The sequence below is a fragment of the Schistosoma mansoni genome, assembly GCF_000237925.1.
Source record: "Schistosoma mansoni, WGS project CABG00000000 data, chromosome 1 unplaced supercontig 0076, strain Puerto Rico, whole genome shotgun sequence".
Taxonomy (NCBI): Eukaryota; Metazoa; Platyhelminthes; class Trematoda; order Strigeidida; family Schistosomatidae; genus Schistosoma; species Schistosoma mansoni.
The window spans coordinates 591861-604237 of NW_017385990.1; the positions used below are offsets into that span (position 1 = coordinate 591861).

Sequence of the window (12377 nt, forward strand, 5' to 3'; positions counted from 1 at the left end):
GGTGACCTTACAATGGCTTACAGCATCTTAAATACTCCTGAACATCCTCTTAAACACCTACTTAAGTTTAGTCCCAACATAAACTTTAGGGGTAACACCCAGGAACAGGAGACTCAATACAGCAGAACGTACTTTGGGAACACTTTCTGATTCCTAAGACTAGTCAAATTTCGGAACTCACTGCAGTTTGAGGTAGTTCAAGTGACTTCCCAGGAGTCATTTAGGAGGAGACTTGACATATCCTCAAGGACGAAATACAGTATCCCACTATAATTTACCAATTCTGTTTTCTCTTTCATTGTTAAATATACCTAAGTTATTGACTGTTTACACCAATGATCTACTGCTACCAGATACGACAGCGTGTCAAGCAAAAGCTTTATCCCACCCAGTACCATTGGAACCATCTGAACCTTAGCCCAACTTAATTTGGTTCCTCAAGGTCATTTCTGTAATCAATTGGGATGCTTAACATTAACGTGGGAGTGCTGGGACACGTCGACTCAGGAAAAACGAGTCTAGCAAAAGTCTTAAGCACTATTGCTAGTACTAGCGCGTTTGATAAAAATCCCCAAAGTAAAAAACGAGGTATCACGCTTGATCTCGGATTTTCTTCTTTTACCGTGGATTCTGCGGGCTACCCTTTCACACCATCAATACGCGAAAACTTCGAAAAAGTTCAGTTTACTCTTGTTGACTGTCCCGGGCATGGGTCACTTATAAAAACGGTTTTGTGTGGTGAGTTACCTTGTTTTCCTCTTCATACCAATCTCCCGATTTCGGTGGAAAATCGTACCACTTTTTCGAAAATTTTGTGGAACCTGCAGTATAAGATTTTAGGGAGGTTCGACGAAAATCTAGAAATCGTGTTTCTAGATGGTGATTTTACTCAAAATAGCTTGAAACTTTGGGTAAATCCCCAAGGCCCAGATTTTCCCTGAACTTTGACGAAAACTTCGAACTTCTATGTAATTTTAAAATAAAACCCGAAATCCTTCAAAATTCGGGGTTTGCGATTACTTACAGTAACAATCCATTTATGTTCCATTTTTTGCTATAAATTAATTGTGATATTTACCGACTCTGGGATCGGCAAGTATTTTTATACCTTCAAAATCCTTAAGGATGACCACTTTCTTTGCTATTTAAACTGTAGGGCTAAATTCTTTACATGTATTAATACATAAATAGGATTTTAATTAGGCTATCGTGTATCCGTGTGTCGCCATACAAACAAATCGTTTTATTAAGATGATTACTTCCAGCTAAACGTAATGGTATCACACATTTTAAGTACCGTAGCTCTACCTTAAACATTGGGTATTAAGTTGAGTTGTTTTTTCTTGGTTTCACTTTTTTACACTTGTCATTCAGTGTTTGTATGAACACTATATAATGTAATCTTACTAGATCGGAAAGGAAATTGAAGTGATTATGTTATGCTCGGGTTCATGATGGTACCGTCCATCATGGCTATTTTTTCTCTTATCGACCTCATAAGCAATCTTTACCTCAATTACTGCATTTTAACTCAAAAACGGTAGTTTTGGTAGTGGAAACAGCGTATGAACTGAATGCAAATGAATAAATGATAAATACAAGCCAAAATCTAGTGCAAATGATTTCAAGCCAAACAGCATTTTTAAGCATTGTGACCCTTGGACTGTGTAAATTCAGGGTATTTAATAACTGTTGACTCTAAATAGTTTAATCAACCTTATTATTATTTTTCATTGAAAAAGCTAGGACCAGATTGCCCAGCGAAACGTTAGATTTACTTCAAATTCATTCTCTGAGATTTCACAAATACATTCTCCCTCTTTACATACTATCAGACAGTCTAAATAGTAGTGAAACATAGACGAAACTGTGCTAAGTGGTTGCTTGTTTGTTGTATTTGTGTTATGAAACTTCGGCAACATAAAGAAACCGGTTTTTGTGGTGCTGTACTGTAAATCCAACCATTTGCCAATCAATTATCAGGCTACCACTCATTTGTTTTTCTTGTTTCAGGGTATATTTTTATATGTCCTGAGTATCCTATCCTTTAAATGCAAATTTAAAGCTTTGTCATTAGGTTTTACTTTTTAAAGCTAGTTTTTCTAAGCGAATGGCTTATTCGCAACGATAAACTATAGTGTTATCATTATTATTCTCAATTCTAGGATCCCAAATAATCGATATCGTCGTTCTCGTTATCGATGTTACTAAGGGATTTCAAACCCAAACTGCCGAGTGTCTGGTGATTGGTGAGATAGCTTGTGAGAAAATGTTAGTAGTTCTCAATAAATGTGACCTGTTAAATGAAAATCAAAGAGATGAATCGATTCAGAAGGTATTGTTATTTGTTGTGATTATACTGCTCAAAGATGAAAAAGCGTATCCTAAAAACGTTGGAGAACACAATTTTTAAACAGTCAGAAATTGCAGAAATTTCAGCTGCTCCTGGTGGTGTTCAGGTATAATATCAATTATTCTCATTTGTATATGTGTAACGTGTCTATACTCTTCTCTCCTTCTTCTGAAGTCATTTCTTATCTAAACAATTTCAAAATTATTATTGGCACATTTTTATCAGTCAGTCAGTCAGCTACTACTTAGGACCAGGCACATATATGCTTTTTATGATTAAATGTCATCACTTGATAACGAGTTATCCAATTTAAAAGTGGCCATAAAACGGTTTGTTAGATAACAATGAGGATAGATTTCTGCATCAATAATATTCTTGTTCCTATGGTATCAAAGAGCATCTTGTCTTTTGTTTTATCATTTCAGTGCATGATATTTTATTGGTTTGTTATATTTATTTTTTCGGTTGTTGCACTGTTTTTGTATCATGGTTTACTAAACAATATTGATGTCAGAGTGTCCAAATGTGGACTTGTAGATAGCAGTTTGATAGTTTAGTTCGTGAGTCAAAAACATTAAGATAACCGTAGACGGTTTACCAAGAATTTAAGTTATATATATAAAATAACTTTAAAAATTCCAGATGGCGTTTTATCATCATAGATAAAGTGGGAACTACAACTTTGCTTGCTGTGTTCCTTTGATTCAGCCATCAGGTTATGGGTTTGAACGGACTCTATACCTACTAAGCACTGCGCATCCAAACACTGTCTCAATATTTCCTTCTACATCATTGTTCCATTCTATTTTTGTTAGAGACTTGTCTTATAACTTTATCGGCTACCAAACATCCGAATAGGAATTACTTGTCCGATATTTACTACATGTTATCGTATTTTTATTTTGATATATAAAGTTATCTTACCGAACTGGTAATGTCAGAGTTTTAGCTTCAATCTTTGTTTGGCACTTTCATCTTAACCAAGAGTATATCATTATTAAATTATTTATGGGTTTTTCATTTGAAAATTTCAAGCTGTATTCGCGTCCCGAATGACTAAGGATATATAAATTTTTCTTGCATAGTTGCAAGCGTGAGTCAATTGAAGCTAGACCACCAAGGAAAACCTGGAAGCACTGGACGGCCGTTTCGTCCTATTGTGGAACTCCTCAGTGGCAGTGCGCATCCACGACCTCGCCTCGCGAGATTCGAACCTAGGACCTATCAGTCTCGCGCCAGAGCACTTAACCGATAGACCAGCTTCAATTGACTCACGCTTGCAACTATGAAAATACTAAATCTCCACAAAACCCCTTCTGATAATACATAAAGTTGTTAGCTGCCATTAAACATTGATAAAGCTAAATTCTATACTCAGCTGTTGTCTTCCCCGTTTATAGTAAGTGATTTCATCAAGAAAGAAAATTAAGTATGAACTCTAACGACAGTTTTTACACAAACTTTACATATTTAAAGAATCATGACTCTAATAATTTTCCCGATAGTGTTATTTTATTAAATTACTACTGGAGTCAGTTTAATCCAAGATGTTATTATTATTTATTTAAACACATAAATATTGGTACAAGGAAGCACCAGATAAATATGCGCCTCACAAATCTCATTTGATTTTTGTGAGGGCTGTGATACTGCCCAGGTGCCCAGACTGAAGCAGATGGTTTACACACAGGGCCACACCTGGAGCCTTTGACCTAAAGGTCTAGTCCACAAGGCAGTGAAGCATCGTAAGGAGATGCAGTTCCATGGTAGCCGGTGACCAACGATTGGTTCATACGCCATTTGTTCCTTCCGGATACTGGAGCCCATGTGCACTATTGGTTTGGAATGAGGGTTTTCCAACTCCCCTAGGTGGACCTTCCGTGTCCACCAACCCTGTTAAAGCGTCGGACATTTGCTTTTCGTCCTCTCAATTTCGTAAACAACACTCCTGGTGAGAGAAGGCAGTGAGTAGGACTTGCCTGGCAGAGGCTATATATTCGCGTGGCCATGTGAGAGCATTTGGAGAGGGAGAGTGGACTCTTCCCACTCTCGGCCGTACCAGGGCATTTGGGGGCTAAGATTGAAGCATAGTTCATTCCTTGTCTCTTGTCTATGTTACTATATTATTCTTGTTTACAATACATTTACTTTCGTGTTTACTGTTTATTCATTGGTACTATCAAAAATATTTTGTTTCATTCATTAGGCGATACAATTTGTAATTTGTGTAACAGGTAGAATTTACATCTGAACAACGTGTAAACAATTCACAAGAAGTTGAAAATCTAATCACTTTATTGGCACGATCAATACATGATCCAACTGAGAAACGTAATAAATTGAAAGATATGGGTTTTGTCTTTGCTGTGGATCATTGTTTTACAATTACCGGACAAGGTACCATTCTTACTGGAACTGTACTATCTGGAACTACAAGTGTTGGACAAGTAACTTGCAAAATTTTGATATTTTATGTTTAATATTTTAAACTGATTTCATTTCATTTTATCCAAGTTAGTCATTTCTCCTACTGCCTCAAACCTCAAGACTTTTGGTGTTCCTTATTACGTCTTATAACCGCTAAACAATATCGCATGACAAATCACTAGTCAGAATCCTAATTCTCATTTGTTATTTTGTGTGTTCACTTCTTACTTTACAGTTTAATTTCTCGGGTTTTACCAATGCACGTCTGATCAACAGCTAGTTCCCATTGGCTCAAGATTCTTTAGCTTCTGTCTTCCCTACCTTAAGATCTAGAAGTTGGCAACCAGCATCTATTACATTATATTTCAAGTATATGTAGTCTGTATACAAGAATATCAGACCACTTCGCACCTTGAAATGAAAAATAACAACTATATACGATGAAGCCAAAAGTGGTTTCGAGTAGGGGAAACTGTGAATAATAGTCTGGGAACAAATTAGGAATAGTTTGCTGTACAACATTGGTTAATGGGTTAATATAAAGCTTATGATAGTCAGTCAGTCAGTCACAACGTAGAACTTCGTACGTACGTACATCAGTTCGAGTTGCCATACCACATTAGCACAGAACATAAAGCTTATGATAAAGGGAATATGTGTACGTAGTAATCGAGGTATTCAGTAATTACAGATAAAAGTTATTAATAACAATAGTTAGGGAAAACCACTCCCAGATTTCACAAGATCCGTTCCTTTAAAACATCTCTCACGTAATTTTTTCAGTTCTACTTATTTTTCTTGAACATTTTGATCACGCTCTCCGCGGTCTCTAAGACCAGTACTAATCCAGTTTCCTTTTCAGGTCCCTCAAGAAGAAACATTCTTCCACACTGTGGGCAGCCGCTAAGGGATAAATCCCTGCATGTTATTTATTTTATTTATTTGAATATATAAATATTGGTACAAAAAGGCACCTAATACATATGCGCTACACAAGTCACTTGATTTGTGTGAGGGCTGTGATACTTCACGAGTTCCCAAACCGAGACATGTGGTTTTCTTAGAAGGCCACACCCGGAGCCTTCGACCTAAAGGTCTAATCTACAAGGTAGTGGAGCAACGTTACGAGATGCAGTACCATGGTAGCCCGTGACCACCAATAGGTTCATACACCATTTGTTTCTTCAGGATCCTGGAGCCAGCCCACATGCACCATTGGTTTGGAATGAGGGTTTTCCAACTCCCCTAGATGGATCTTCCATATCTACCAACCCGGTTAAAGCGTCGGACATTTGCTTTTCGTTCTCTCAATTTCGTAAACAATACTCTAAATGAGAGAAGTAGCACTTTACTGACAGTGGGTGTATACGTGTGGTCATGTGAGAGCATTTGGAGAGGGAGAGTTGACTCCCCTAACCGTCGGCCGTACCAGGGTATTTAGAGGCTAATATTAGCATTCAAGATCCCGTTTATAACCTAGCATTTTAACTAGAAAAGTAAATCTTATCGAATTTGCGAAGAGTGAATATAAATTATGGGTTCTAAGGGATTGTTTAGCGTAATTATTTGACTGACCTATAAATTTTGAAGATGCGGTTATCAAATATGACTACTAAATTTTGATGAGATAATCTGTCGGTCGGTTGAATAGTCTGTTGCTTACTTGTAGTGAAGCTTACCGGGAACGTTGCCAGTTTCAATAATGGTGCTTTTGATGATTGCCACTGCCATTTAACTGTGAATTCGGTTGCGCGTCAGATATTTCTTGAAATTTATGTTGTAAGAACTTATAATCATATAATCGGTTAACGAAAACATCATGTAACATCAACGTCTGTGGAATATCATCGTTACTAAGGCTACAAATTCAGGTTAAATTTTACTCAACCACCCCGGTCGCTAACAAGTTGAACAAAATCGTTTTGTAACTTACAAAAATGGCTGTACGTCCCTGATGTTTTTTACTGAAAGAAACTTTCACTGCGTTCAACTGCTAACTAAGGCTTCACAAATCATTTTTTGGGCAGGCAAAAATACTGCCATATGATATTGGTAATATGATCACTTCTATTGGAATGACAACTTAAAACTTTGATGTAAATATATGTCCTTTCGTAAATCACTGCAATTCTGAATGCAAGTGATCTGAGAGACTAACGGTGTTTTGTAGCTGCTTGGCGCTGGCCTGCTCGAATATATAAACTACCTGTTCCTCCCATCTAGATATTTCAACAAGTTATCCACGGATTCTAAGGTATTGACGTCTCATTCTACCAGAAGATATACAAGGAGAAAGATGTAAATAAAGGGGATGGTTAGTATCTGATAAAATAACATCTACCAGGAATTTGCAAGACTTTACATGTCTATCCATAACTATATAAATAATGACCCCCAAAAGATTCACTACACACCCTGCTGATCGCCTTCAGCACTCTCCACAATACAGCATAGTCTTTTCTCAAAATCCGGGGAAAGAATAATGGAGAACAGTAAAGAATAATGAATAATATGCAGGAGTTGACAAAGTGTAAAAGCAAATGACGAGTAATCATTAAACCATGAACCCTCTTTATGTAGTGAGCCAGAAGGAAAATTTTCTTCGATAACAATAAAACATGAGAAAACCGAAATAGATCAGAGGAAGAACGTTCACTAAGGTAAATGACTTTCGACATTGTGTTTATCGAAGAGTCTCTAAGGGTACAAGCATTATAGGATCCCAACATGGTGTTCAGGTGCTGTTTATATGTCAGGCTAAAGTTAACAGCTTGACATTTAGACGGATTAAGTATGAGATCATGAACAGCAGACCACTATTCAATACAAGACAAAAACTCATTCCTTTTATGGGATGTAAAGAGACAGAAATCGGCATACATACAGTGAGATCGTTCCGCATATTTCACAAAAGTGTTTTCTGTGAAAGGTGACAGATCATGCAGCAAACAAACTGACCACATCTTATCAATAAAATAGAGAATAACATTTGTACAAGATGTGGCTGTGAATAAGGGGAGCAGTAATTAATAGACTGGGTATAACTCAGGAATGGTAAATCGTATAATAATAGTCCAAGGGTCAAAATAAAGCTTATAATAAGAGGGACACGAATATGAGTAGTTTAATTATTTAGCAAATATACGATAAAAATTATATGCATAATATTGGTCCATAAATGGATCCCAAAGTTACCATTTACTATTGTTATCGGGATATAACACTTACAGTAGTTGAACATTCTTGAAAAGTGTCATTAATCTCATTTAATACGATGGAAGTCAAGAGAGTATCATTTTTATTTATTCGAATCTAGGACAACAATTCAAGACGTTATAAAGTGTGTATCAGTAGCACTTCAACTAGTATAGAACATCTTATACAGTAATGATTGTAATAATTGTCTTTACATATACGTATATTTTCTTGTCTTATGAAAAATGGCATATTATTTTTGTATAGAGTATGCAAGCAATCTAGTTTATTATAGAATTAAGCAACAGATTGAAAAACAAAATGGTTAGTCTAAAAATATAGTTCCCAGATCCATGGTGCAGAATATTTGAATAGTAAAACGAAATTTATTTATTTATTTGAACACATAAATACTGGTACAAAGGGGGCATCAGATATATATGGGCCGCACAAATCTCATTTGATTCGTGTGAGGGCTGTGATACTACCCAGGTGCCCAAACTGAAGCCGGTGGTTTTCTTAGGAGGCCACACCTGGAGCCTTTGACCTACAGGTCTGATCCACAAGGCAGTAAGGTAACGTCAGTAGGTGCAGTACCATGGTAGACGGTGACCAATAATTGGTTCATACTCCGTTTGTTCCCTCACGATCCTGGAGTGAGCCCATGTGCGCTATTGGTTTGGAATGAGGGTTTTCCAACTCCCTTAGGTGGATACTCCACATCCACCAACCCAGTTAAAGCGTCGGACATTTGCTTTTCGTCCTCTCAATTTCGTAAACAACAGTAATGCCACGAGAAAGTATTGAGTAGGACATTCCTGACAGAGGCTATATATTCGCGTGGCCCATGTGAGTGCATTTGGAGAGGGAGAGCGGACTCTTCAGATTCTCGGCCATACCTGGGCATTTGGGGGCTGAGTTGTAGATATTCACTAGATTGTTCTAATCAGTATAAATTTAACTTAAGATCTACACTGTTGAGGAGTCCTGAAAAAAATGAAACAAAACTATCTAATGAGCGTTTCAATTCATAGTAGTTCTTCAGTTGGTATCATCTGTGTAGTAAATAATTAGCCCGAATTAATCATTTTTGTACGAGTGATCTTATTACACCAGAAGATTGGCCTTATCCATAATTTTCGTTTTAATGTTACTTAAGATTCCAAATTTTGTCTTATATTCATTATCTTAATAGACAATTGGTTTACCTTATCAAAGAATTCAAAAGAAGATTAAATCTATTCAAAGATTTCGTCAACCAATTCAGTCGATTGTACCAGTATGTTACTATTTTATTTATTTATTTATTTAAACACATAAATATTGGTACAAATGGGGCACCAGATGTATATGCACCACACAAATCTCATTCGATTTGTACGAGAGCTGTGATACTGCCCAGGTGCCCAAACTGAAGCAGGTGGTTTACACACAGGGCCACACCTGGAGCCTTTGACCTAGCGGTCTGATCCACAAGGCAGTGGAGCATCGTAAGGAGATGCAGTCCCATGGTAGCCGGTGACCAACGATTGGTCCATACGCCATTTGTTCCTTCAGGATACTGGAGCCCATGTACACCATTGGTTTGAAATCAGGGTTTTCCAGCTCCCCTAGGTGGACACGCCGTGTCCAACATAGTGCTCAACATCGACAGCTTAGTACCATAAAATCTTCAATCACAATCAAGCTTATTAGGTTTTATTTAGTTATTTCAGGGAATTTTATACATTTTGTTATAACGTATGGACTCGTAATATATATGAACGTGCAATTAGAGAGGAGTGGATTTATTGGTCGGAGCAATGATGATGCATAAAATCGTACGAGCAGTCTTGATTGAGTATCGGCCCTGCTACTGCCTAGCCCAGCCAGTTGAGTCCAGAACACAAATAACAGCCTCAGTGGTATCAATCATTATTTACAAACACACTGGGTTTTTATACAACCCAAACAGACCACATTATGCCAAAAAATAGAAAAATGACATTTGTACAATAATTGGCCAATGTGGCTGTGGATAGGGGGAGAGTAATCAATAATAATAGTTTAAAGGTCAGAATAAAGGTTATGATAAGAGGAACACGAATACGATTAGGTCAGTTATTTAACAACTATACAATAGGAAATAGGCATATTACATTTGTCCATAAACAGACCTCAGATTTGCCATTCATAATTCACCAGGGGATATAACACCTCCCCTTTTTGAGAAATCCGGAGTTGATATCCGGATTTTAAATTTCTCGAATTCCTCTCCCCCACGAAAGACTGTTGGATCCTCATATAGCCAAGTTACTATTAATGTGACATAATATAAAACATGTTTGTCATATTTAACAGAGAATCCATTAGAACTGATCAGATCATGAGGATCGACGACAATTGATTTGAGGTCACCAGCGTCTAATTCTTTTGGAACAATTTCCTTGAATTTATTCGGAACCTCATTAGTAGATAATGAATCATAATCAGTTTCTATGAAAAACGTATTGGATTCTTGATTATCATTTAATGCATCTGACATTTTTCTCCCACTTTTATAAGAGAGTTCAACAGGAACATATGAATCATCAAAATAATCTAAATCTGGCAAAACAATTAAAGAATCTTGATCATTAGATTCGTTAGAAACATTTTCCGCATTATTACTAGTTTCATTTGGCGCCACTGTATTAACAATACTGCTCGATTTGTTTCCCGTTTCTTCGTGGACGGGTACTGCAGCAATTTCATAAGCATTTAGCAAGACATTTTCTTTCTGTGAACAGGATAATTCACTGTTTGCACGTCCTTTTTGGGGGATAACATGATTTCGACCGTTTATAGGGCATGTCTTTGAAACAGACAGTACTGGACTACTGGGCTGATCATGTATGATTGCTATTGCTTCGTTTAATTTACTGTTTGTCATGGATTCATTGAGGCTTTCACTGGCATATTCATTCATTCTGCAATCGATTTCCAGCTCTGTACGCAATTTAGAAATCAATGCGTCAACTTCCGTTGCACCCCTAAAGCATAGGTGATTCAGCAGCTTCGCGTGTAACTTGTCAATGAAATCCAACTAACTCTTTTTAAAACGCTGCTCTTGTCTCTGGATTAGCAACTGAAATTGATCGGAAGTTAAAGCCACTTTTTTTACCCCGTCGCCAGTTGTTATAACGTATGACCTCTTAATACATAAACGTCCAATGATACATAAAATACGTACGAGCAGTCTTGATTGAGTATCGGCCCTGCTACTGCCTAGCCCAGCCAGTTCAGTCCAGAACACAAATAACAGCCTCAGTGGTATCAATCATTATTTACAAACACACTGGGTTTTTATACAACCCAAAGTAATCAATAAACTGATTATAACTCAAGAATCGTATGATAATAAGTCAAAGGTCAAAATAAAGCTAATGATAAGAGAAATACGGATATGAATAGTTCAGTTACGTAATAATTGTACAATAGGAAATAGGCATATTACATTGATCCATAAATAGACCTCAGGTTTACCATTCATAATTCACCAGGGGATATAACACATTTCATGTCTCTTTTTTTAAAAACTTTTTTCCAAGTTACTGAATTAAGAATTAGTGGTAAGTCTTTCAATAGTTTCATATCATCAAGAGTTTATTATTCCCCGTTGTTGATCATCCACATTAACAAACGATCAGTGTTATGACTTTATAAATATAGGACCGTATCCAATTCGTTATTATTTTATGTCTGGCTTTTATCACGTGAATTATCCACTAATCGGAATACGACTTGTCTAATCTTAACACTGTGCTAACCAATGACTTCGACCGGTATGCACAGTCTAGCGTCGTTATTGATCCTTTGTCCTCCTAGCCTTTCCAATGGAATCCAGAACACCAATTACAGCTTCAGCTATGCGAATCATTTATTTCAAGCATACTTGGTTTATACACAAGAAAGACAGGCCACATCACACCATAAAATAGAAAACGATATTTGTACAAGATCAAGCCAAATGTGGCTGTGAATCTGGGAGACAATAATCAATAAACTGAATATAATTTAGGGACAATCATTCGTACAATAATAATCCATAGGTCAAAATGAAGCCTATAATAAGCTGAACGTAGATATACATAATCTAATCACTCAATAGTTAAACAATAAGAATATAGATAGAATAATAGTCCATTAATAGATCCTGGAAGTTACCCGTACTTATGTCTTCACTGGGATATAACAATCAGCCTCTATGTTTATATAATCATCTTGAACAGATTCTATCAATATAACTGATTCATTCAGTCGCTGAGTAATATACATTCTAGATTCCACTTTGAGCCATGGAAAAAAATATACAAGTAATAAGTTTGTACCTGTTAAAAGACAATTAGATGTTTTTCATAGTTGAAATCATGAGTCAATTGAA

The 12377-nt window shown here is 36.6% G+C and overlaps 1 protein-coding gene across 1 annotated transcript in view; it reads left to right on the forward strand.

Moving 5' to 3' along the window:
• Positions 1-464: 464 nt before the first annotated feature.
• Smp_176630 (selenocysteine-specific elongation factor,putative) overlaps positions 465-12377 on the forward strand; it is a gene marked incomplete at both ends in the record, with an annotated part of 20642 nt that continues 8729 nt past the window's right edge. The window contains 5 exons of the mRNA XM_018791764.1: positions 465-738; positions 2166-2335; positions 2370-2448; positions 4592-4800; positions 9171-9254. Of these exons, the coding sequence (XP_018645086.1) occupies positions 465-738; positions 2166-2335; positions 2370-2448; positions 4592-4800; positions 9171-9254 (816 nt within the window). The remainder of the gene's footprint in view (positions 739-2165; positions 2336-2369; positions 2449-4591; positions 4801-9170; positions 9255-12377) is intronic.